We start from the raw sequence: 25083 nt of genomic DNA, 5'->3' as shown, positions 1-25083 counted from the left end.
TTCCATGGATGGAGGAGCCTGGTAGGCTACAGTCCATGGGGTTGCAAAGAGCTAGACATGACTGAGCGACTTCACTTTCGTTCACTTTCATAGTTTAATAAAACTCTGATACACAAAGGTTCTTGAGTTATCAAGCCTGGCCCCTGGGCCCGAAGCTAAATCTTCTTTGGAAATCAAGAATCCGACACCATTCACTACAAGCTATCACTACCATATGCAAAACAGGTAGCTAGTAAGAAATTGCTACATAACACAGGGAGCTCAGCCTGGTGCTCTGAGATGACCTAGAGCAGTGGGACGCAGGGGTCGGGGAGGTCCCAGAGGGAGGAGATACATGCGTACTGACAGCTGATTCACGCTGTTGTACAGTAGAAACCAATGTGACATTGTAAAGCAATTGTCCTCCAGTTAAAAATAGTAATAATAAAAAAGACTGAAAGCTTCCCCTGAGATCAGAAACAAGATGAAGCTGTCTGCTTAAATCCAGCATCATTCTGAAGGTTCTAAGAAAGACAGTGAGACGGAAAATGAAAAGGGAGTAGGGGCATACAGTTCAGAAATGAAGTGCCTTGGAAATATCTCTACATGCAGATGACATGACTTTGTGTGTAGAAAATCCTATGGAAACCACAAAAATCTATTAAAGAGATTAGCAAAGTTGCAGGTGACAAAATCAACATGCAAAAATCACTAGCAATGATTAACCCAATGATATAATTAAGAAAAAAATTCCATTTGTAATAGTAGTTTTAAACTACTTAGTAAAAAGTTTACCCAAGTAGATGTATGACTTGTACGCCAAAAACTACGGATCATTGCTGAAAGGAATTTAAAAAGTCAAAATAAATGAAAAGACATCTATGCTCACAGACCTGAGCTCTTAGGCAACACTCCACAAATGACCTTCAGTTTTAACACAATCAATATCAAAATTCCCACAGTTTTTACTCTTTTTTTCCATAAATGGATAGGCTGATCCTAAAATCCACATGGAATTGTCAGGCCAAAACAATCTTGAAAAAGAATAACAGAGTTAGGGGCTCATGCTTCCTGATTGAAAATTCACTACAAAGCTGCAGTCATCGAGGCATTGTGTTCCTGACGTAAGATACACACATGGACTGTGGGACAGAAATTAGAGTCCATGATAAACTTACACGTGGATGGTCAAGTGAGGCAACCAGGTTGCCAGGACTGTTCACAGCTGGTGCAGATGTGATGTCCATATGGAGAGGGAAGAAGCTGGACCCTTGCCTCACAGTTCATACAAAATTAACTCAAAATGGATGCAGTGAGACAGGCCGTGACTGGGGCCTTTTGCCACAGGGCTTATACCTGGACCAACATCTCCTAGAGCAACAAAGAAACTACAAGGGACTAATAGAAACTGCATGCATGGGCGGCTGGGGGCAAGGTATGGACAGCAAGACACAAAAAGGCCAAAACACAGCTGCCGACACAAAAGTGAGCCCTGCCCACCGTCCCTGCACACAGCACCAGCAGCGGGTGGGCGGGCCATCGAAGCCGCCCTGCAGGCCAAGCCACCCATCTGCCCACACCCTCACCCCGTTTAAGGGACCAGCTCGCCCCATTTGGGAGTGAACATGGGCCCCTGTTGCTTGTTTTTGCTCCCTCCTTCTGAAGCAGGGGCCCCAGTAAAGCTGTGCCTCAGTTCTTCATTTGGCCTCTTATCGATTTCTACAATTAAACAGTCCAGGAGCCTGGGTTGGTAACAGTAGGACCTAGTATAAAAGCTGAACTGCAAAACGGTTAGAAAGAAACACAGTGTGACTTTGGATCAGGCAATGGTTTCTTAACTACATTACAAGCAACTAAAGAAAACACAGATAAATTGTAGTTTGCCAAATTAAAAATGTTTGTGCCTCAAAGGACACTCCAGAAAGTGAAAAGACAATCTAAAGAATGGGAGAGAATTTGGAGTTTGTGTATCTGACAAGGAACTAGTATTCAGAATATAAAAGAAGAACTGCAATTCAACAACAGCAAGACCCACAGACCAAGGAGTCAGTGGACAAAGGCCCGAGCAGACATTTTCCAAAGACACGTGAACAGCTGGTGAGCAGAAGCCATGCTTGGCACCATTGGTGGGCAAGGAAGTGCCCATAAACCACCACCAAGGGGACAGCTGCTGTGGTCTGTGAGGTGAAGACACCTGTTGGTGAGGATACGGAATGGTTAATCTCTCCTCCGAAGCTGGCAGCAAGGGAAAATGATGCACTCACTACGGAAAACAGTTGTTGGGGGGGGGGCGGGGCCTCAAGCAGGTAAACATTGAGTTAGGTTATAAGACCCAATAGTTCCACTCCAAGATGCATACTGAAGAGAGCTGAAAATGTATAGTTACAGAGAACCTTGACCACAAATGTTTCTAAGCATTGTTCATATAGCCAAAAACTGGAAACAGTCAAATGTCCATAGGTTGATGAAGAAAGAAAAAAATATGGTATCCTCTTACAGTACAACATTAACTGGCCATAAAGGAATGGAGTCTGACGCAGCCTACAGCATGGACGAACCTTCAGAACGTCATGCTCAGTGAAATACTACAGAGACAAAAGGCACATAATTCATACAAAATACCCCGAAAAGAAAAACCCATGCTGAGAGAGGAGACTGGTGTTTGAAGGAATGTGATGAGTTGAGGGGAAGAGATTAGGGAGGACCCCTGAATGGGAACGGGGTTCCCTTACCCTAAGGCGGGCGGGGAGAGTGGCTGTCGGAGCTGGACTGTGGCGGCTGTAACATCACACCAAAAATGTGCTAGAGAAGCTCACTTGTACACTTTCTGCGGGTAAAACAAAAAATGTTCTGTTCTGCAAATTTCAGGTGATTAAAAACCAAACCATATAACCAACAAATAAAAGCAGACTGAACCAAAGGCATGACTGTCAGCTGGCAGCGACCTCCTATGTGTCACCGTCAGCGCTGCACAGCGGGTCACCCTGTCTACAGACCGGCCCCTGGGGAGAAGCTGTGGAGGCTGAGATGGGGCCCCTCTCCGGCCAGGAGCAGGGGGCCTGCAGGGGGCCCCGAGGCCGCGGGGGAGCCTCACCCCGTGCAGGCGAGGACGCGAGCCTGCGCAGGCACGGCCACCGGCCTGTGGGTGTCCGTCTGCCCACGCCGACCCTGCCCTCTGATGGCCCGCTGTGCCCGTCAGCTCTGGCCAAAGGACGCCCTGCTGCGTCAGTGCCACCCAGCAGGAACGCAGAGCGCACGAGACACTCAACAAGGAGGGCTTCGCAGGAGGGCTGGGGTGCAGAGCACAGCTGTCCAAGGGAGACAGGAGGAGGCAGGTGCAGGCAGCAAGTGACCCCCTCTGAGGGGAACCAGGGAGGAGGTGGAAATGGCCACAACCTGGAGACCTGGAGGAGGCCCAGGGTGAGAGCCAGGCCTCTGGGGGCACCCGGAGGCTGGCCTGGGAGCCTTGACCCAACGGGACCCAACTAGTGGGATGGCCTTGCTCCTAACAGGATGGTCCAGGCCATCACCGCCCACAGCCTCACGCACAGGTGAGGACAGAGACAGGAGAGCACGTGGCCCTGTGGTCTGAAGAGAGCGGAGGCCTGGCCACAGAGCCGACCCGCCCTGTCCCTGGGCAGGGGGCACAGTCCTACGCCCAGAGCCGTCCTGCCGGCACGCCCGCTCCCCTGGAGCCACCCCAGGTCCCATGAGAAATGAGGGGGGCGGGGGAGGCAGGAAGGCCGGGCTGCACGGACACACAGGCCCAGGGCTCCCAGGGGCTGCCAGATGCCCGGCAGGCATCCTGCCTCCACACAGCCCGCCCGGGTCCAGCTCTTCCAGCCCGTGGGGGACCGCGGGCATCTCCTTCGGGGCAGGGCAAACGGGCTGCTGGGTGCTGCCCTGCACCCGGGAAGGACTCAAACCCCGCCTGGAGCGGGGACTCAGGACTAGGGGGCCAGTGCCCCTCAGAGCGGGGTGGGGGGCCTGGCGGTGGGGGTGGGGCTCCTCTGGGCCTGGGGGTGAGGCTGAGTGGGGCCTGGCAGGGGCCCCAAGTGGGGACAGTGGGCACTGCAGCAGGCTTGGGCCTGAGATCCCCGGGCTGGGGAAGGGTCCCAGCCCCAACCAACCCCTAAATAGGGAGCAGCTGTTGCTCAGACAGAGCCTCACCCTGGTGAGACCCCTATGTGCCTCTTTGGCACATTGATTATTTTAAGCTGTGTGGATGAAAAGTGTCATCTGCCCCATCAGGAAGCAGAGGGCGCTGCGGACCTGCAGGCCTCACACTACAGCCCCCAGTGTGCATCCCGAGGGGACTCAGGGTGAAGGCAGGCTGCTGCCCCCAAACAGCTGAGAGGCTCGTCAGAGGAGTGATTTCACAGGGCCCAGAATCTTGCATCTTATGGATGGAGGAGGCAAGGATTGACCTCTGCAGGAAATCACCTTTATTTCTATGCTTTTTGGGGTCATCTCCCAAAAGGGGCCTCTCCTACCCACCCCAGCACCTTTTGTCTCTAGCTCACAGTGGCATTTAAGGGGGTGGATTCAGCATTTCTGGGATAAATTACTCAAAATTTTCTCATTAACAGACAACTGATTACTCAGTTTTCCTGAGTCTCTCCCATATACAGGAGGTATACATGTTCTTAAACTGTTATTTGTATTTATTCTATTAAAGTGTCTTTATTACAAAAGGAGGGGAGGGGTGCTCTCAGCCAAGAACTCGGGACAGGGGAAGGAAATTGGCCCATTCCAGGCTCGGGGAAAGGAAATACCTCCAGCCCCTCAGCCTTCCTCCCACCCACCCTGCCGTAACCTGACACTCAGTGGTTCTTCCCGCCTCCTAGGACCAACCCATCCCCAATACCCCCAAAGCCAGGAAACGGAAATTCAGAGAAATCGAAACTCCTGGGTAAAGGAGGGCCACCCGAGCGTGTGCTGGCATCAGGACCGCAGTTGCTCCGTCCCCGCCATGAACCGCACATCCCAGCCCTTCTTCACTGGGGCCCACGGGGCGGTGCCCCCAGCCTACGAGGTGCTGAAGGAGGAGCACGAGGTGGCCGTGCTGGGGGCGCCCCAGAGCCAGGCGCCCGTGACGACCACGGTGATCAACATCCGCAGCGAGACCGCCGTGCCCGACCACATCGTGTGGTCTCTGTTCAACACCATCTTCATGAACTGCTGCTGCCTGGGCTTCGTGGCATTCGCCTACTCTGTGAAGGTGGGGGGGCACCTGGGGGCGTCTCCAAGGAAGTGTCTGGGAGCCTGGAGAGGGCCCTGCCCAGATGCCATGTTCTGTGTGTGTGTGTGTGTGTAAACATGTGCAGGTCATGATGAGGCTGCAGGGGGTGCGTGGGGATGACCAGGGTCAGCCTTTTGTCCCCTGGTGGGTGAGTGGCCGGTAAAGGGGCCTGAGAGGAAGGATGAGTGAGCCCCGGGCCTCCTGGAGAGGCCGACTACCTGTGGGAAAGCAGCTGGAGACCCCAGGAGGGTAGGAGGGCTCACCAGCTGCTGTGGTGCTCAGACTCCAGGGGACGCGCAGGCGTGGGTCCCCGCTGGGAAGAACGGGCACTGGGGGACCAGCAGGGGAGGGCCTGAGTCACAGGCCCGGCGGTCACCTGGACCCTCACCACCTCTCCCCCTGCAGTCTAGGGACCGGAAGATGATCGGCGACATCATTGGGGCCCAGAGCTACGCCTCCACCGCCAAGTGCCTGAACATCTGCGCCCTGGTCCTGGGCCTCCTTCTGATTATCATCCTCATCATCATTGTGTCCACCGGCTCCCTGATGATTCTTCAAGCACTCTCGGAGCTCATACAGAACCATGGAGGCCACTAGTCCCTGCCCACAGCCCGAGGCAGTCACCCCTTTTTCCTGCAGCTTATACAGGCATCTGTCCACCATGAAATAAAAGGAAGCATTTGTACGTGAGGGCACTGTGTTTTGACCTGGGGAGGGGGCAATTGAGAGTCCCAGCCTGGACGTGAGCCCGAGCCCACCTCCTCCCACCCCGCACTGTCCCACGTGCTCTGCTGCTCTAGGCAGGGCCCGGCCTCTCTGGGGCCTTGGGCTGGGTCTGTCGTAACTGGTCAGGGGGTTGGGGTGTGGGTTCCTCAAGGGAAGGGCCACGCTGGGCACAGAACACCCTCGGCTCTGTCGACAAAACAGAGAACAAAACCGACAGAAAATACAAACAAAACCCTCAGAAGCCAGCAGAAAAAAAAAAGATTGGCGCGTTAGGATTTGGAGTTGGAGAAATGCAGATTCGGGTGGCAAGTCAACTGTGCTCCAGGAAAGTCCAGATGGCGGGGTCACAACACAGCGAGGATGGTCCAGAGCAGTCTCGGGAGGTCCCACAAAGGGGGCGGCGCTAGCCGGCCAGGGTCCCGGCCGGCAGTTGGCTGGTGGCTAAACAGTTTCCAGGGAGCGAAGAGCAGGAGTTCGGGGGGTCCGAGGGCGGTCAGGCCAGGACGCTGGTCAGTTCCGGCTCCCAGCTCCCTCTCACACCCTGTGGCACGTCCCTCTCGTCACTGTCCTTCACGGGGCCCCGCAGGCTCCTCCTGCCCGCAAGGCGACAGGAGCACAGCGTCCACCACTGCAGAGAGAGCCCCGTGCTGCTCAGATGGAGGAGTGGCCCCTGCCCTGCCCTGCCCTCGACCTCAGCCCCATCCCTGCTTCTGCCATGGCCTCCAGACGCGGGGGCGCTCGAGGGGCAGGGCAGACCCGCCCACCGCCAGCTGGGCTGGGGTGTGTAGAGGGGCAGCAGAGCCACCCCCTCGTCCCCTGATTCCACAGGCCGGTCCTCTCCCCCCAAATCTGTCCCTACCCCAGCCCCCTGACTTGGAGAGGCTGCGGGGAGGCTGGGATCCCAGGGTGGGCCAGGAGGGAGGCCCTCTCCCTGTGGGTCTGACACCCATGAGCAGGGAGGGGCAGCACCAAGGAAGCCCTGGAGGAGGGACGGCTGGCAGGCACGCCCCCAGGGTCGGGGAGGACTGCCTCTGAGGTGGGGAGGAGCCAGCAGCCCGCAATGCCCTGGAGTCGGCAGGGACGCTGCCCAGCGGCGCAGACCCTGCCAGGTGGGCTGCGGAGGCAGAATCTTCCCACACCAGCAGTGACAGGAAGAGAGCCAGGGGCGAGGCCGGGGCACCTCTGCCCACCCCCACCCGGGACTCATCTGCCCTGCTCTGCCCTCCCCCAGCTGGGACCAAACCTGGCATCTTAACGAGCCCTGTCTTCTGAATTCCTCCGAGGCCCAGTCCAGGCAAAGCAGAGGCAGAGTCTTCTCCCCACGGGCTACTTGGAAAAGGGACCAGTGGCGCCTCCTGGCCGCGCTGCCGGCCCCCCCATCACCCTGGCCCAGGGCTCCAACCTTCCTGCTCTGTCCTGCCGCTCCCCCAACTCTTCCAGCCCCGTCCACGCACTGCTGACAGAGGACACGCGACCGTCCACTGGGAACCAGGCCAGGCTGTGGCTCCAAGGACCACAGCTGCTCACGGCCCAGCAGTCAGCACCCAGGACCGTCGAGGGAAGGTCCCTCAGTTTCCCCTGCCTGATGCCTCGGGCCTCCTGTGAATTCTCAGAAGGTCCAGAACATGGGGCTTTGCGGCCTGCACCAAGGGGTCTCCCGCCTAGCAGGACCCTCACCCCAAATCGGTGAGGCTCAGGCGGGTTACACTCAGTGCCACCACCCCTCATGACTGCTGCCTGCCTGACAGAGGATGTGGGGACCCCTAGTCGGCCTGCCGGGGTTGGGGGTTCAGAGGTTGGGGTCAGGGTCACACGTCTGTCCCCCCGTCCCTGCCTGGGTGACAGTTCTTCCTGGACTCCGAGGCAGTCTGCCAGCCTCTCCTCCTGCAGGACTCAGCATCCCTGAGGTTGAGCCCCTGTGCTCACGCGTGGGACCCAAGAGAGAGTGGGCAACCTCATCTGAGTCACCGTCCTCCAGGGAGGATCCAGACCAGCCTGGCTCCCAGGTAGGGCCCAGTGGGGGTTGGGCGACCATCCCCTCTGGGTGCCAGGAGGAGGGAAGCCCACCCTGAAGAGCTGCTGACTTCAGCGAGAGCTGGACAGGACTGGCCCTGCACTCCCTGAGTGAGCCCAGAAGAGCCTGGGTCCCCAGAGGGCGTGTGGAGCGGGGTCACTCCCCAGCAGCAGCCTGTGGCTGCCTGGACTCCTTCAGCCTCTCTGGGGTGACACCCAGGACACCCCGTGCAGGGCACAGTGGCTCCGCAGGTGGGGTGCGGCCCCCCACCCGCTCCCCTGGGGAGCGGTGTCCGGGTGTTTGTCCCCGCACTGGGCTAGGAGGGGCCCCATCTCCCTGTCTGCATCCCAGGCTCACAACAGTGTCTGCGAGACCCTTCCACCCAGCAGGGCCCGCCGGGTTTGAGGGCAGGAAGGGGTCTTTCCTCTGGGGGTTCCTGTTGACCCGGGTGGGGTCACCAGCTCTGCTCTGGCCCTCTCCGTCAGCCTGCAGCTGACCGCTCTGGGCTCCCCAGAGGCCGCCGGGGTCACAGCTCCCTCCGCAGGAGACATCACAGCAGCTTCACAGACAAGGGCACTTTATTGATTCAATGGTTGACAATCTGGGTCTATAAACTGCTGCATTTGTGTTAGGGGAGGGTCGGGCCCGTGCCTCAGGTGCAAAACCATCCAAGGACAGTGGAGGCCCTGGACTGCCTCCATGGACAGCGGCTAGTATCCTCTATTTTTCATCATCTCCAAACTCATCTGGTAGGCTCCCCGGTAGACAAAAACGAGAAGAACGATCGATCCAATGGTCAGAAAGATGCCCAGGACCAGGGCCCAGATGTTCAGGCACTTGGCGGTGGAGGCGTAGCTCTGGGCCCCAGTGATGTCACCGACCATCTTCCGGTCCCTAGACTGGAGGAGGAGAGGTGGTGAGGGTCCAGGTGAGCGCTGGGCCTGTGACTCAGGCCCTCCCCTGCTGGCCCCAATCACCCCGATGGGTCCTCACACTCCCGTTCCCTGGAGTCTGAGCAGGACAGTGGCCGGTGAGATCCTCCCCTCTTGGCACCTTTGTCTGCGTCCTCACACAGAGTCAGCCTCCCCAGGAGCCCCAGGGCTCACCCTCCCTTCCTCTCAGGGCCCTTCACCGGCCACTCACCCCCCAGGGGTCAGTGTCCTTTCAGCACCTCTCTTGTTTCTGGACCAGACTCGAGTTCTGAAGCTGAGTATGAAGGATGTGCCTTCCCTGATGAGGCTGGGAAGGAGGCCGTCTTGGGGAGCGAGAGACACAGACTCCCACCTCCACCCCATGTGCACCCAGGCAACCTCACCATGAGTCTCACTGGGAATGATCCCCCAAGCCACACTCACACACACACACCACACACACACGCAAAGAACATGCACATAGACCTTTACACACAGAGGCTCCCCAGTGCATGCGCCATCCGGGCAGGGTCCCCTCCAGGCTCCCAGACACTTCCTTGGAGACGCCCCCAGGTGCCCACCCACCTTCACAGAGTAGGCGAATGCCACGAAGCCCAGGCAGCACGAGTTCATGAAGATGGTGTTGAACAGGGACCACACGATGTGGTCGGGAACAGAGGTCTCGCTGGGGATGCTGATCACCGTGGTTGTCACAGGCGCCTGGCTCTGGGGTGCCCCCAGCATGGCCACCTCGTGCTCCTCCTTGATCATGGCTTGTGCAGGGGGATCGATGTGCTGATGGTAAAGGGAAAGTTTGAGAAATGAATTTCCTGTTATATAGTCTGAGATTCCAGTGGATTTTTAGTGGGCGGTCCCATTCTGGGGTAGTTTCTATTTCTCAGTACTTTCTATTTCCTGTTATTGCTGAATTGGTTGGTTGTCTGGGACCTTGTTGGGTGCCTGAGGCCTCAATGTGATTTTATGGTCCCAATTCTCCCCGGGTGGCACTGCTAGTCCCAAGGTCCTGCCAGCAGCCCTTCCGGCTAAACAGAGGCCTGGTTTCCAACCTGGGAAGAACACTTGAGCTAATCATTAATCAGATTATTGACACGAGACTTCGCCTTTTTGTTAATTGTGGTAAAACACACATCAAATTACCGTCTTAGCCATGTCTAAGAGCGCAGCTCACGGGCATTAAGCATATTCACACTGTGGTGCAACCACCAGCACCATCCAACTCCAGGACTTGCTCGCCCTCCCAAAAGGACACTCCATCCCCGGAAACACTCACTCCCCTCCCCTGACCTCCTGCAGCCCCTGCCCCACCGTCTACTTCCTGTGTCAGTGAATCTGACCCCTCCAGGGTCCTTGTGTGAGTGGAGTCAGACAGGATATGCTGTTTGGTGACTGGCTTATTCCACTGAGCATCATGTCCTCAAAGTCCAGCCACACTGTAGCATGAATTCCCTTCTTTCCGTAGGGTGAATACTACTCATTTATCTTATTTTAAAGATCCCTGTAGGTAAGTTTGGTAACAGTTGATTTTTACACTGTTCCTTCTCATTCCGAATAAACAGTATTTTAGGCAGCTTTTGGTGTTTAATATGTTTTATAGCTATTACTCCAATTTCATTTGATGTGAAGAATTCTTTAGTCTGAATGTCAGCCCAAGGGTGTGTGGCCAAAGAGGGAAGCTACATTTTGCCATAACTAAAGACTCACTTTCATCTTTCTGGCAGGGATGAAGCAAGAAAAAACATACTGCACACCATAATTCCATGTTTACAGTACTCTTTACAGACAGTGTTTTCCAGTTTTGTGTAGGTGCAGTTAATACATTACTTCACGGTTACATCCAGAATGAGATGGCATCGCTATGCCTAGAACCATTAGAGAAAATGTGGCAGAACAGTAAAACTTTCTTGTAGGACTTCAGAAAAGAGATTCTGACTGTATCTAGATATTCTGTTATTTTCCGTCTCTTTGATACGATTTCATTGTCATTTTACTGTCTCCCATCTGTCTTTCAGTAGAGTTGACAAGTGTGCCAATTCCAATGCTGGATAGGATTAGTTTGTGTTTGGAACATGAATATGATACATGGGAATAGGTTTAAATGTTTTGGGTCATATAGTTAGCCATCAAAGCCAAAGTCTCAGTCACTCAGTCACGTCCGACTCTTTGTGACACCATGGGCTGTAGCCCGCCAGGCTTCTCTGTCCATGGAATTCTCCAGGCAAGAATACTGCAGTGGGTTGCCATTATCTTCTTCAGGCGATCTTCCTGACCCAGGGATCGAACCCGGGTCTCCTTGAGCCATCTTGAGCCACCAGGGAAGCCCTATAATTAACCATGTTGTGTATGGAAAATCCGATCCCTTTTGATAAGGTAGAGTTTTCAAAACAAATTTCAGATTTGCTACCATTCTGGGGCTTCCTCTGTGGCTTGGTGGTAAAGAATCTGCCTGCCAATGCAGGAGACGCGAGTTTGATCCTGGTCGGGAAGACTCCCTGGAGGATGAAATGGCAACCCACTTCAGTTGGTTGAGCCACTGAGCATAAAAGCCTTTCTCTCCTTGGCTGCTCTGCCAGCCCTCTGCACAGCTGAGGTTCCCAAGGGTGGAGCATTTGGCCAGCAGGATCCTGGGGGAAGGAGCCTCCTGTCTGCTCTAGGTAAAAAGAGAGCATTCCCAGGTGGTGCTAGGTCCATAGGGTTGCACAGAGTCAGACACAACTAAAGTGACTTAGCACGCGTGTTGAATTCAATTGTTGACAGGTATTTTTGTTTAGTTCCTAAGTCATGTCCACCTCTCTGGGACCCCATGAACTGCAGCATGCCAGACTTCCCTGTCCTTCACTATCTCCCTCAAACTCATGGCTATTGAGTCAGTGATGCCATCCAACCATCTCATCCTCTATTGCCCCCTTCTCCTCCTGCGCTCTATCTTTCACAGCATCTGGGTCTTTTTCAATGAATTGGCTCTTCACATTAGGTGGCCAAAGTATTAGAGCTTCAGCTTCAGCATCAGTCCTTCCAACGAATATTCAGGTATAAACTGATTTTTAAAAGGGTGGGGACAGGGGCAGGGCCATAGCCCCAGGTGCAGGACCAGCAGTGGACAAGGGAGCTCGTGGGGTGCCCACCATGGGCAATAGCCTCTGCTATCCTGCATAAACTATAAAGTCATCTGGTGGCGGTCAGGTCTGCACACACAAGAACAATCAGCCCGATGGTCAGAAGGAGGCCCAGGCCCAGGCCCAGATGTCCAGGCTTGGCAGTGGAGTGTGGCCCTGGCCCCATTGGTGCTGCCCACCGTCTTCCAGTCCCTGGACTAAGGGAGAAGAGGTGGTGAGGGTCCAGGTGACATCCAGGGCCTGTGACTCAAGGGCCCCCCTGCTAGACCCCAGTGCCCATCCTTCCTGATGGTGACCCACCCCTGCCCATTCCCTGGGGCGTGAGCAGGCCAGTGCCTGGTTGGCCTCCCTGTCCTGGGGCCTCCCAGACTCTTCCTCCCAGACTCTCAGCCTCCCCAGGAGCCCCGGGGCTCACCCTCCCTCAGCTCTGGCCCCTTCGCTGGCCACTCACCCACCAGGGGGCAGTGTCCTTCCAGCACCTTTCTCTTTTCTGGACCAGACTCGAGATCTGAATTTATCTGAGTGTGAAGGATGTACCTTTTCTAATGAGGCTGGGAAGGAGGATGTATTGGGACAATGGAGACATAGACCCCCCCATGCCCACCCCTTGGGCACCCACAGCCTTGCCTTGATCTCTCACTGGGAGGGTCCCTCAAGCCACAGTTTTCACAGTTCCCTATTTTGGATGTAAAACCCCAGTCCCCCAAATCTGTCTCAGCACCTATGTGGGAACTGTGAGTTCCCAATGCGCAGTTTCCGGTCGGTGTGGAGCCCCCGGCTGCACTCTTCATGTGTGGAGTTCTGCTGGTCCAATCCTCTCCCAGCCCTCAGACTCCACGTTAGGAACTGTTGGTGTTTACCATCCGGAGTCGGGCTGGGTCTCATTTAAAAACTGAACTGGATCTCAAAATGAGCTACTTCCAGTTTAAGCTGGATTGGGTCTAGTGCAAATCCTACTGGGAATGCAGAACTTGCAAGTTAGAAAAACAAGCAGCAAAAACTGGTAGTGCAGATTAAGCATTTAAGAGCTGTTACACCACTTGCCTCCTGACCTAAGGACTCACATGTTAAGATAGGTTGATCATGGAATTGGTTGTATTGACTCCAGATCGCTCATCAAACCCAAGAAAATTGAGCAGCAAGGTACACCACGAATCACGCACAATCTGCATCGCAGAGGCAAGTCCCTTTGAGGTATTAGTTTGTCTCAGAGAGAACCCAAGGGTTAGATATAAGAAAGGAGCTCGCCACCTGCTGGCACAACTGTTCATTTTATATCTAAGAACTGCTGTCCCAGAAGCTGTATATATCACAAAAATGGCAAAGTCTTACTAAAACAACCTAGAATAGAATGGCCATTTATGAGGGATATTCCAAATAGATAAGATCACACAAGAGGTGGACCTGAAAGCAAAATTTCCTGAATCAAAGAAGTTGAATGGAACATGTGCTTTCTGCTCTAACAGGACCACTCTGGCTGCTCTAGAGAGAATGCAGAGGGGCTGCACTAATCCAGGAGAAGGAAGTTTGACTTGGTCTCAGTGGTGCTGAGAGTCTGCCCATTCTGGAATTGGGACCAAGTGGATTCGGTGTGAGGGGCAGAAGGGGCATGGGAATGGGTGGAGCTGGATGGGTGGAGTGGCCAGTGGCCACCTCCTGTGCCGGGGGCGGGGACTGAGCAGAGGGTACAGTGGACTGAATGCTTGTGTTCCCCCAAATTCCTACTGAAATCCTAAAGTGATGGTATTAGGAGGTTAGTAGGTCATGAGGGTGGATCCCTACCCCAGCTCCTTCCACCAGTGAGGAGCAGGGAGAAATAGGCTGTCTTCAACAAGGGCCCGTCCATGCTGGCACCCTCATCTTGGACCTTCAAGCCTTTAGAGAAGTGAGAGATACATTTCTATTATTTATGAGTCACTGGTCTGAGCACTAGCTATAGCAGTCCTAACTCAGACAGGAGGTTTGGGAGCCTGAGGTCTCCCTTAGAGGAGCAGGCTGGAGAGCCCAGGAGCCCTCTTCCACGGAGCGGGCACTCGGTTATTCGAATCTCAGTCAGTCAGTTTAGTCGCTCAGCCGTGTCCGACTCTGTGACCCCATGGACTGCATCACGCCAGGCTTTCCTGTCCATCATCAACTCCTGGAGCTTGCTCAAACTCACGTCCATCGAGTTGGTGATGCCATCCACCATCTCATCCTCTGTCGCCCCCTTCTCCTCCTGCCTTCAATCTTTCCCAGCATCGGGGTCTTTTCCAATGAGTCAGTTCCTCGCATCAGGTGGCCAAAGTATTGGAGTTTCAGCTTCAGCATCAGTCCTTCCAATGAATATTCAGGGATGATTTCCTTTAGGATGGACTGGCTGGATCTCCTTGCAGTGCAAGGGACTCGCAAGAGTCTTCTCCAACATCACAGTTCAAAAGTATCAATTCGCTGGTACTCAGCTTTCTTTATAGTCCAACTTTCACATCCAATCTGGCTCTTGACATACATGTGCTTCGCCGGCACACAGATGCTGCTGCGCCCTCTGGAGGGAGATGAGACCAGGCTTAAGACATAAAAAGCTCGGCCCCACAAACAGCTCTGGACTGGGGAGGAAGAAGCAGCCCGCCTGAGCGGCAGCTGCCATCCATGAGGGAGGAGGGCTCACTGCAGCCTCCAACAGCAGGGCCCGGTCACAGCCAGTCCCCCACCGTGCACACCCCGCTTTCTCTCTCCACACTGCGTTTTCTCCTTAGCACCCTCAAGTTCCACCTGGACGTGGCCTGCTTCCTCCCCCTGGCACTCACGGGAACTGTCATACCCCTAAGGCTGGACACGGGTGATCAGACGGTGATCTGGGCAGTGCTGAGGGCAGCAGAAGCCAAGGCAGCCACCCAGCCACAGCGGCCCTGACCCGGCGCCTCCACCTCCTTTGTCCGCGGGGGAAGGGGCTCTGGAGGGCAGACCGCAGCCACCGCGTGCCTCGGCCAGCCGCCTTGGATGGGGGCTTCCTAGCTGGACCCCAGGATAGGGGGGGCCCTGGCTGCTCCCCACCGCCCGCCAGCCTGTGGGGTAGCGTTTCCCGGTGAGGGGGTAGCTCTCTGAGGGGCGGGGCTCCCTGCGGGGCGGGCGGTGGGCTCGCGCGGGGGAGGCGGGCGGGGCGGCGGCGCTCGGCGGGCTGTCATTTGTCGTTATATTTAGCGGCGGGCCGGTCAGCCGGGCGGCGGCGGGGGCTATTAAGCGGCGGGGCGCCCACCCTTGAAGCAGGAGTCCGAGCGAGGAGACGGCGCTGGAACCCATGGACACGTCGTACCCCCGCGAGGACCCCCGGGCCCCGACGCCCCGCAAGGCCGACGGCAACACCCACACGGCCCTGACGCTGGGGGCGCCCCGACCCCCACCTCGAGACCACTTGATCTGGTCTGTGTTCAGCACCCTCTACCTGAACCTGTGCTGCCTCGGCTTCCTGGCGCTGGCCTACTCCATCAAGGTGGGCCTGGGGAGCTTCGTGGGGCCCAGGAGCATCTCATGGGGGCTGCTTATCAAGAGGGGGGTTGCAGGAGGACTCTGCTGGGTGCCCTCCAGCCTGACAGTGCAGGGGGGAAGTGGGGGCGGGGGCGGGGGGGCCTGCCTCCCAGAGGGCGTCTGAGTCTGTCTGCTGTTCATAAAAATGAAGGGGGGTGTCTAATCTTTCCCAAAGGACCCAGGGTAGATGGGGCCTTACCCAAGAAGCTCTCTTCTTTCAAATGGGGCTTTTCACACGCGGGGGCTCCTGTTAGCACAGCTCCCTAGCTTCAGCTCCTGTGGTGACGGCCTCCCAGCACCAATGAGGACTCCCTACCCTCGGGGGTCCTGGAAGGTAGATGCTGGCTTGGGATAGCCACTGGGTCCATTAACTGGAGTGTTAGGGTGCAGAGGCTGCCTTCAGCCCCACCTTAGGCTGAACCTTTTACCACCCAAGACCCCCCAGGGAAGGTCAAGCCCATGTGTCCAGCTGGGGACAGTGAAGGGAGTGAGTCCAGCTCAGACAGTATCCCCTCAGGCCTCACCCCTCCATCCAGGGTTTGGGTCCAGCATGGGTCCCCCAAGGTGTGGACCCAGTGGCTGCCTGGGGTGGGAGTGGCAGGGCCCCCAGTCCCTGTGAACGTGTAGCGACCTGGCCCTGCTGCTGGTCCACAGGCCCGAGACCAGAAGGTGGCTGGAGATCTGGAGGCAGCCCGGCGTCTCGGCTCCAAAGCCAAGTGCTACAACATCCTGGCCACGGTGTGGGCGCTGGTGCCGCCACTGCTGCTGCTGGCGCTGGTGGTGACCGGCGCCCTGCACCTGTCTCGGCTGGCCAAGGGCTCCGCCGCCTTCTTCAGCACCAAGTTCGATGACTCCGACTATGACTGACAGGCTGGGCCCTGTCCCTGTCCTGATCAGGGATCCCAACCCCAGGGCTCTACCCCAGCCCCCTGGAACCCTGACCATCTACAGGCTGAGGCCCACCCCCACCCTAGCCCGGGCACCTAACACTGACTCTGAAGGTCTTCTGCTCGGGCCTCAGGGGCTTCCCCTCAGCTCGATGCCCCCAGTTCCCTAACCCCCGGCCCTCAGGCCAGCTCCTCCCTTCCCACTCACCAGGCTCAGCTAGTCAATTAAAAGGACCTGGTTCCAGAAAGTGCCTTCTGGGACTGTTCCTGGCTGGGGCTGGGGAGGGTGTCTTCCTGAGGGGCGCTCCCCTGGGGACCACCACAGCCAAGTCCCCCTGGACTCCCCCAGCATCTGTGGTGGGCTGCCCTGGCCCGCTGGCTTGGCCCTGCCCTGACTGTCCCCTTTGCTCAGGCACCAGGCAGCCTGCGGCTTCTGGGCGGAGGCGCCTGAGTATTTTAGAATGAAGTTGGGGAACTTGGGCTTTTGATCTCTGCCATGCTGTGGTTTAGTGGCCTCTCTTCCAGAACATGTGTGGTGAGTCCCGAGTCCACGTGTGTGCCCATCCCCGAGTCAGCGCGTGCGCACGCGTGTTAAATGAGATCTCACTGGCCAGTGAGATCCGTCCTTGTCCTGCACATTCCTGTCTGTGGCTGGGCCTTTGCTGACCTCCTTCTTTGTGTCACTCTGTCCTCCTGACCTCACAGTCCTTTAATTCTGATTGATCGTCGTCCCAGCAGTGGGTTCCCTCCCTCCTGGATCAAGGGGGCTGGACACACAAGCAGACAGGCACGGTCACACCACCATCTCTGCACATGCCCATCACACACATGCACAGGAGCACCCCCCCACACACACACGATTGTACAGAGAGGAAGACACTTGGGGTGAGGACATTTCTAAGTGTCTTTGGCACATGTGCATGTTCTTGTATCATTTTACCTCCCCATGCAGCCCCCTACCAGACCCAGAGAAGGGGGCTGCTAAACACACATGCACACTCTGCGGCTGGGGCGAGGCCCTGGGGGCTGTGCTGTGGCCAGGCCAATGACAGGGCGGGCTAATTGCAGGGGCCTTAACCACAGGGTGGCTCAGGGCTTTGAGCACCCCACCCACGGTCCCCTCCCACCCGTCCTGGGCTGGGGGTGGAGGTCTCTGTGGAGCCGCTGGAGTGGCCGCCCTCCTGTGACAGCCGACAGTTGGCCGAGCTGTCTCCACCACGTGCCATCAGGGATGAGTCCCAGCTGCAGGCCGGCGGTGCCCCAGGCCCGTGCCGAGTGTGTGTTGCTCTGAGCCAGCCCGAGACAGAGGCTGTGCTGGAGGGTCCTGGGGTGGAGGCGGAGTTCTGCCCCTTCTTGGGCGCTGGTCCTACACTGGACCAAGAACAAGGCCAGTGCTCAGACTAGCACGGAGGCAGTGTTTCAACACTAAGCTCCAGGTCTGGCCCAGCAAGGGAACAGCCCATGCTGGACACAGGCTGGGAGCTGGGGTTACCCTATGTGTGGTCGAATACATGTCTCTAAGCAGGGGGTGGTCTGCTGGTCCCATTTGGTGAGGGGAGCAGAGTGTCCAGCCCATACCCAGGTGTGAGGACAGAGAATGTGCAGTCAAGCCAGGCACAGATGAAGGTCACCAGCAATGCTTCCTGCCCCAGGAAGGGACCTGGTCAAGTTTAGACAGTGGGCTGCCACAGACTGGATCAGCCAGGCAGCATACACGTGTTGCCACCCTGTTAAGGCCCCTCAAAGGGTTGCCCCTTCCCCTGCACAGGTGGGTGTGCATGCGCGCACACACACGTATGGCACACACGCCTGGGGAAATGTCAGGTTATGTCAGTCCTGTGGACAAAGGGCCACCTACTACCCCCACCTAATGCCTGTGCCCACATCTGGGTCCAGGGCTGCAAAGGAAAGTGTCTGCTTCATGGGGACCATCTGTGGCCTAAATCCTTGGCTTCAGCAGACCTCCTGGGCCTTTGCTGCACTGCTAGCAGCTGGATGAGAGCCTGTGGGCACCCGGGGGAGCCCCATCAAGCGCTGACTCCATTCTGAGGCCACGTGCACTCAGGAAGCTGCTCTGTAGCTCGGCCACGTTCCCTGCAGCCGCACGCAGGCAGGCCCTGGTGACCCCAGCTCCTCTGCCCACCCCCGTCCTCTCTTCCTCAGGAGCTTCAGTCTATCACAGTTTACCTGCTGGTATCTGCTTTTGGGAGAACTCAGGCTAATTCTCCACTGAGAACGGAGAGCAGTAGTTTGCCAGACGAAGGTGGCGGGGGGTGGGGGGGGTGGGGGGGAGTGGGGAGGGAGGCAGGTGCAGACGTGATGGGACCCACTTATTTGCTCCACATGAGCAAGGGAAGGGAAACCTGACCGTTGACGAGAGCCTCCCTTTCAGGAGGGTGCCCGTCGGCTCCTCAGCACAGACACAGCTTGCCCAGCACCAAGCTTTACTTCCCCAGCAGACACCGTCCCACCCTGGAAGACCCTAGAGCCCAAGTCAGCTGTGCCAGCTAGGGGGCTCAGGCCCAGAGCAGACAGTGGGCGGGGCCTTGGCCAAGGCTCTGTGCCCAGGCTGGGCAGGCCCAGCGCCACGGCCCCATCCTTCCAGCTGGTTGCGGGGAGAGGGCCCTGCTCCACACCCCACACCCCTTCCTTCCTCGAGGAAGGCATGTGACAGAGACCATCAGATGTGACCAAAGTGGCCCAGCAGCAAGAGAAGCCAAGGACTGAGGGTGCTGGGCCCTCCAGAGAGTCCAGGAGCACCTGGGCCCGCAGCACCTGGGCTCAGGTGTGTGACACACAGCTCTTTGTGGTGAAGCTGCGACCCAGGTCCTAAGTCCTCCCCATGCCCTGCACCCCGTGGTCCTCCCCAGCGAGGCCCACACCTGCCTCAGTCTTCTCTGCAGAACTGGCCCCTCGGGAAGGGCATGAAGGGGCTGAGCAGCAGGGAAGCAGCCTGTCCACAGGGGTCACTGGGGGCTCGGCTGGAGGCAGAGGCTTGAACTCAGGCCAGAGGGAGCCTGGCTGCCACATGGAAGCGGATGGGGGTCCAGGAGGGCATTGAGAAGGGACGGGTACAGCCACTCGGGGGCACCCACGGAGGGGCGTGGCTGGGGGGCAGCCCTGGCTGTCTTCGGGGAGGGGGCCTGGGGAGGGGCTCATGGAGCTTCAGGGCCCAAGGGTGTCCCACAGCAGGGCCTGTGGGCTCGGGGCAGCTGTTCAACATCTTCAGAAAGCCTCCCAGGAAGCTTGTGGGGCAGCGCTTGCGGCCTGTGCGGCCTACAGGCCTGACCTTTGTATCCGGCCCGCTGAGCAGGGAAAGCAGACTCTGTGTCCTGCAGAGAGAGGAGCATCGTGGGGCGAGGCACACACTGGGGCCACCTTGGGGGGGTCTGGGGGGGCCTACCTGGAGGCAGGGGCAGCCGAGTCCGCGACGGCCACAACTCGGCTTCCAGAGAGGGGGCCCAGCGTCCCGCCCGGGCCTTGACCTCGACTGTCACGAAGCCCGCAGAGAGGGAGAAGTTAAGCCTGCTCCCCTGGTAGGAGATGCCAGAGACACACACTCCAGAGACCCCCACCGGACACGTGGGGTCGAAGGTCAGACCAGCCGAGGTGATCCTTGGGGAAGGGAAGGCTCTGTGAGGAGGGCAGGGGGCAGCAGGTGATCACCCTCTGCTGCTGCTGCACTCACCTGAACCCTGTGACCCCAAACAGCACTGCCTGCAGGAAGCCCCCCATGCCTGTCAGGAAGTTCACAGCACCTGATCCGTCTGCATTCTCCGTCCACACCTGCAGGGGGCAAGGTGGTCAGGGCAGGGCTGGGCGTGGTGAACATGGAGGTCCAGGCTGGGGCCAGGCTGACCTTGAAGGGCTCTGTGACGTTGGCGAAGCTCTTCTCCAGGAGGGCCCATGCCCGCCCTGGGTCCTTCAGCTCCATCCAGCCCACCGCAAACATGCTCTGGGATTAGAGGACATGCTGGCATGAGGCCCACAGCAGGGGGAGGGGACACTGAGGCCAGTGGGACAGTGCCAAGGTGCTGTGAGGACCACCACCCCACGCCCCGCAGTCTCCTTACCCAGGTCATGGCGGGACCGTGGGGGGATGTCACAGCTTCATAAATCTCCAGGTTTTGCCTGCGAACATGGGGACTCAGGGGGAAGGGGACAGGGTACCCCAGGAGCACAACATCTGCCTGCTTCACTTCCTCTCCTGGAGGGGAGAGCGAGGTGCTGCTGAAGGGGTGGGGGCGGGGTGGGGACTGCTTTGTTGGGAAGGGGGCATCCAGGGTGGACACAAGTTCCTGCGGGAGGAGAGAAGGGCCTTGAAGGAGCTGCAAGTCCACTCACCAGGTTTGTACCCATCAAACTCAGGGTGAAAGTTCAGTTTCGAGTCAAAGGGCACCTTGATCTTATCAGCCACCACCAACCACTGGTTGGGGACAGGATGCCCCAGGTCCTGGGCCAGGGCAGCAGCAAAGCGCAGGCTAGGAGCAGAGGTGGCAGGGCAGGGGTGAGGCGGGGGAGGGGGCAGGGGAAAGTGGGTGGAGGGGTGGGGTGAGGCGGGGGAGGGGGCAGGGGTGGGGGAGGGAGCAGGGGGAGGCTCGGGGGAGGGGGCAGGGGGAAGTGGGCTGCAGCCGCCACACTCCTTCCCCTTCGCGGTGGAGGCGGGGTGGGGTCTGACCTGTTCTGGACCAAGACGTTGGTGTACACAGAGTTGTTGACCCCTGGGTGGTACTCATCGGGTGGCATGACTCCTGGGCACAGAAGGGCAAGACGGTACTTCATGGACGGGCTTAGGGACCTGCCCCGGCCCAGTCACCACTGTGGGGCTGGCAGTCACACGCGTCTGCCTGCCCCTCCACTCATGACCACCCATGCTCCACGTCCCTTCCCCGTCACCCACACTCCTTCTGCAACGGCCATGCTCTCACCCTTCAGGTGGTACTTCTCCTCCTCAGGGCTCCACTCTACACGGCTGCACCAAAACTCAGCCACGGCCCTGACCACGTCCCAGCCACCAGCCTCTCGGAAGAGCTCCAAGTCCTGAGGGGCAGGAGGGGGTATGTCAGAGGCCACGGCACCTGTGATTCTAGCTCCCACTGGTCACTGCATTTCTCGTCAAGGCCCACCCTTCTGAGCGCCCAGCAATGAAGGCTGGGCTCCGAGATGCTCCACAGGACTGGCCCAGACAGGCAGTCATGCGGTGAGGAGGGTCGCCCCGGTGGGCACAGGGACACCTCACCTGGGTGGTGTGGTAGTACTGCTGGAAGGCCAGCACCACGGCCCCGTTGACGTGGATCTCCTGGGTCCCGTAGATGGCTTCAGGGCAGACCTCCAGGCCAGAGCCCGCGCTCTCCCAGGCAAACTTGGCTCCCTGGGGGTTGGGGGATGGAGCAGATGACTCTGCTCCTGGGGGCCAGGGGGAGCCCGTCCCTTTCCCCTCGCTGCCAGCCTTCAGCCATGGAGGGCAGACAGAGGCAGGGGCCGTCGTGGGGCCCTGCTGGCTCTCAGTGCCCACTGGGTCCCTGCCGTGGGCCAGCTTGCTTCCGTCCGGCATCTACTGTGTCCCTGCCCTGGGGCAGGGCAGCGAGGGGAGCCCTGCCGGGCCCATCGGGCTGTTGTTCCCACTTGCGCAGTACAGGCTGGGGGAGGAATCCAGGACGGCCGGGTCCCACCCACAGCGGGGGCCTGGGGTGAGGGGTGAAGGCCTGAGAGGGGTGTGGGGACTCAGGCCCTTTGGGGGCCCCTTACCTGGTAGCCCAGGCTCCGGGCGTTGTCCAGGGCCCCGCTGAGCGTCCGGATGCGGTACTGCAGGAGAGCCTTGGCGGCCTCCGGGTGGAGCAGCAGGAGACCGGGGAGCACCCAGAGGTCCTGGAGCGCAGCCACGGGAGAGCCCCTGGTCTCTCCCTGAAGCCACATCCAGCTTCCTCCTACAGCGTGCCCTCGGGTCTGTCCCCGATGATGCTCTGCCCGCCAACCCCAAGGCCCCATCCCCCAAACCGAGACACTTCTCAGACCCGGTGGGCACTGCGTCTTCTGGGCTCAGGCTAGAGTCTGGGTGTGGCGAGTGGGTGGACGGCCCCACAGTCACCCGGTCCTGGCTGCCTCACCTTCCTCCACCCTCCCTCCCCTCAGCAGCCCCAGGGGTCTTTCCAGAGCACACTGCTGGCCATGTCCTTCCCCAGGTAGAGTCTCTGTGGCCTCCTCGGGCCTCTACAGTGACTCCTTCCCCAGAGGGGAGGGCAACCTTCGCCCCAGCCAGGAGTCCTGCAGTTGCATAGTTCTGGGCCTCTGCACCTTCTGGTCTGATCCCTCCTCCTTCAGCTGCAACTCTGCTGCTCCCAGTAGGCCTCCCCGGCTGCGTCCCTGTGCCTCCCCAGCCGCAGACCCACCCCGGGCAGAGCAGAGGCCCACAGAGGCCTGCAGAGCTCGAGGACTGGGGATGGCACTCACCTGGTCCCAGAAGACATGGCCCCAGTAGCATTCCCCACGGCTTCCATTGGAGAGGCCCCCGGGGCTGAGGCCATGGCAGACGTATCCTGGGGCCCCGGGCTGGGGCAGGGCGCTGAGCAAGTAGTAGAGGGCACCACGCAGGGCCTGGCGCAGGGCCAGCGGCCCTTCCACATCCAGGCCACAGTCCGCCCAGAGCTGGGCCCAGGCCTGGGCGTGGGCCGTGTAGAGAGCGTTCCTGGCCTGCAGCTGCAGGGCCTCTGCGAGGCAGACCTGGGCCTCAGCCTGGCTGCCACCCACCACCGTCAGGAACTCCCATGTCGCATCCTCCTGCCCTTCTCCAAGGGTCAAGGCAGGGGGCACTGGGGTCCACAGCACATGCACCTCCTGCTGTGCGCCCCCAGGCTGCTCAGGGGTGAGTGTGCGCCCATACAGGTACCTGCAAGAGGGCAGCTGTGTCTCAGGGACCAGCCTCTCCTCCGGCCCACCCAGCTGGCCACCTGCCCCTCCTCACCGGGCTCCCTGGAAGTCAGGACCCAGATGCAGGTCCAGGTCCGGACTTTCTGGGGAGAAGGCTGACTGCAGCCGCACTGTGATGGGCCAGCTCCCCTTGGCCAGGCGGGTGATGGACACACTGAAGGCCAGGACATGAGGCAGTGTGCGGTGGGCATAGATGCGCTGGGAGGCACGGAAGCTGGGGCCCTCCAGGGTGTGCAGGAAGGAGCCTGAGAAAGGGTGGAGAGGAAGATGGGGCAATTCTCATACCCGCCCTGGGGCCGCCCAGGACAGTTCCAAACCGCCGGCCTTTCTGGGCTGGGAATGAAGACCCCTCTCCCCTCAGTGAGGGAGCTACCTCCAAGCCCCAGCTGTCCTGTTAGGGAAGCAACAGCTACATGGGGGCCGCCGGGCTCCTGCTCGTTCAGGAGGCCCGGCTGGCTGAAGCCTCACAAAGCAGCCTCTCAGAGCCTCCTTTTGCCAGGCGCCGGCATCCTGAGTGAGGAGGTGCCAGGATGGGACCTCTGTCTTGTCTTCTGCTTGCTTGGAACAATGGCAGGGGGGTGGGGGCTGGGGTAAGGGGTGGGCGGAGGGCAGGCAGTGGCTACCTGTGTTAGTGTCCAGAACATAGGTCTTGGTTAACTGCTCTCCTGTCCCTGCAGGGGCCTCCAGCTGGACATTGAGGGGACTGGGCAGAATGGCCCGGTGGGTATCCCCCAAAGCCCCATTGTACACACCGCTCACATGCAGTGTCTCATGATACACGCGTGTGCCCAAGTATGCATTGGTCACGGTGGCCAAGAGCCGGGGGTCACTGGGCAGAGAATGGGCAGTGAATCTGGTGGCGTCCTTGCCAGCATCCTCCATGGAAAGGGTGACTCCGCGGAGGGGCCTGCAAAAGCGGGGGTCAGAGGTCCCACAATTGGCTGGGCCTCTGTTTTCTGTAACTCCCAAAGCTCTCCTTGGAACTTGACTGATGCCCCCAGAGGTGGAAGGAGGGGCCTGTGCCCACCTGGGTGGCCCCGATTTTCTCAGGACGTCCCAGGAAACACCCTCCGCCTGAAGATGCTCACCCCCACCCCCCACTATTGATCCAGGGACCCAACGGAGGCTCCAGCTCCCACCTCAGGGCCGTACCCCCACAAACCGGTCCTGTTGGCAGGAAGGGCGGAGTCTCAGCCCGCGGGCCTCAGCCTCCTGGAGGCCAGTCGGTACAGGGCGGGGTGCGGCCAGCAGCTGGGGAAGGGGACGGGCAGGCGGGCCAGAGGCCCCGTCTTTGGGTCCGCAGCCCTGCCGTCTTCCTCGGCTCCGGTGGGCGCTGCCCCTCAGGGGCCGGAGGAGAAACAGCCAGCGGCAACCCTGCCGCCGGAAGGCCCCGCGGTCCCCGCCCCAGGGCCGCGCGGGGCGGGCCGGACGCGCGTCCCCACCCCCGGGCGTGCGCGAGGAGGGGGCGAAGGACGGGCCGGGCCGCGTCCAGCTGCCCAGCCTGTGAGGCCGAGCGGAGAGAAGCCCAGCTCCAACTTTGCCCTGAGGCTTCTCCAGGGTGGATCTGCTGGGCTTTCGGCTTTCACCGGTCCCCTCTCCGGCCGGTTCCTTCCTCTCTCCCTGACCGCCCTCCCCCAGGAGAGGTGGGTCGGGGTCGGGGTTCTCCTCTGGAGCCCCGCCCTCCTTTGTCCCCGCCCCACTTGCTGGCTCTGCACCCCCTCCTCAGTCTCCATCTTCCGCTCCCCTGCCCACGGAAGCTCTG

The 25083-nt window shown here is 59.0% G+C and overlaps 4 protein-coding genes across 8 annotated transcripts; 2 read left to right on the top strand and 2 right to left on the bottom strand.

Moving 5' to 3' along the window:
- The first annotated feature begins 4853 nt into the window (after positions 1 to 4853).
- LOC122706733 (interferon-induced transmembrane protein 3-like) lies at positions 4854 to 5911 on the top strand. The gene is made up of 2 exons (XM_043922159.1): positions 4854 to 5200; positions 5627 to 5911. The coding sequence occupies exons 1-2, from the start codon at positions 4952 to 4954 to the stop codon at positions 5816 to 5818; spliced, it is 441 nt and encodes a 146-aa protein (XP_043778094.1). The 5' UTR covers positions 4854 to 4951; the 3' UTR covers positions 5819 to 5911.
- Positions 5912 to 8521: 2610 nt separating this feature from the next.
- Positions 8522 to 14189, bottom strand: LOC122706729 (interferon-induced transmembrane protein 1-like). Its single transcript, XM_043922146.1, has 3 exons — positions 14165 to 14189; positions 9458 to 9667; positions 8522 to 8860 (listed from the first exon to the last, which is right to left on the bottom strand). The coding sequence occupies exons 1-3, from the start codon at positions 14168 to 14170 to the stop codon at positions 8672 to 8674; spliced, it is 405 nt and encodes a 134-aa protein (XP_043778081.1). The 5' UTR covers positions 14171 to 14189; the 3' UTR covers positions 8522 to 8671.
- A 700-nt stretch (positions 14190 to 14889) lies between these two features.
- IFITM5 (interferon induced transmembrane protein 5) lies at positions 14890 to 16642 on the top strand. The gene is made up of 3 exons (XM_043922133.1): positions 14890 to 15067; positions 15184 to 15472; positions 16162 to 16642. Exons 2-3 carry the CDS (start codon positions 15281 to 15283, stop codon positions 16372 to 16374), a joined length of 405 nt encoding a protein of 134 aa, XP_043778068.1. The 5' UTR covers positions 14890 to 15067; positions 15184 to 15280; the 3' UTR covers positions 16375 to 16642.
- Positions 16643 to 16796: 154 nt separating this feature from the next.
- Positions 16797 to 24616, bottom strand: PGGHG (protein-glucosylgalactosylhydroxylysine glucosidase). 5 transcript variants are annotated; one of them, XM_043922116.1, is made up of 14 exons: positions 24474 to 24614; positions 23945 to 24228; positions 23356 to 23566; positions 22845 to 23280; positions 22143 to 22262; positions 21634 to 21765; positions 21323 to 21434; positions 21073 to 21145; positions 20739 to 20875; positions 20468 to 20601; positions 20254 to 20349; positions 20083 to 20180; positions 19798 to 20027; positions 16797 to 17765 (listed from the first exon to the last, which is right to left on the bottom strand). In XM_043922116.1, the coding sequence occupies exons 2-14, from the start codon at positions 24201 to 24203 to the stop codon at positions 17761 to 17763; spliced, it is 2043 nt and encodes a 680-aa protein (XP_043778051.1). In that variant the 5' UTR covers positions 24204 to 24228; positions 24474 to 24614; the 3' UTR covers positions 16797 to 17760. The 5 variants fall into 5 exon arrangements, with proteins under 5 accessions (XP_043778051.1, XP_043778034.1, XP_043778027.1 ...); XM_043922099.1 differs by lacking the exon at positions 16797 to 17765 and adding an exon at positions 18822 to 19726 and having other exon boundaries at positions 24484 to 24616; XM_043922092.1 differs by lacking the exon at positions 16797 to 17765 and adding an exon at positions 18822 to 19726.
- Positions 24617 to 25083: the final 467 nt, after the last annotated feature.

This window comes from Cervus elaphus, chromosome 2, assembly GCF_910594005.1.
Source record: "Cervus elaphus chromosome 2, mCerEla1.1, whole genome shotgun sequence".
Taxonomy (NCBI): Eukaryota; Metazoa; Chordata; class Mammalia; order Artiodactyla; family Cervidae; genus Cervus; species Cervus elaphus.
This window is presented reverse-complemented; position numbering and strand designations above follow the sequence as displayed.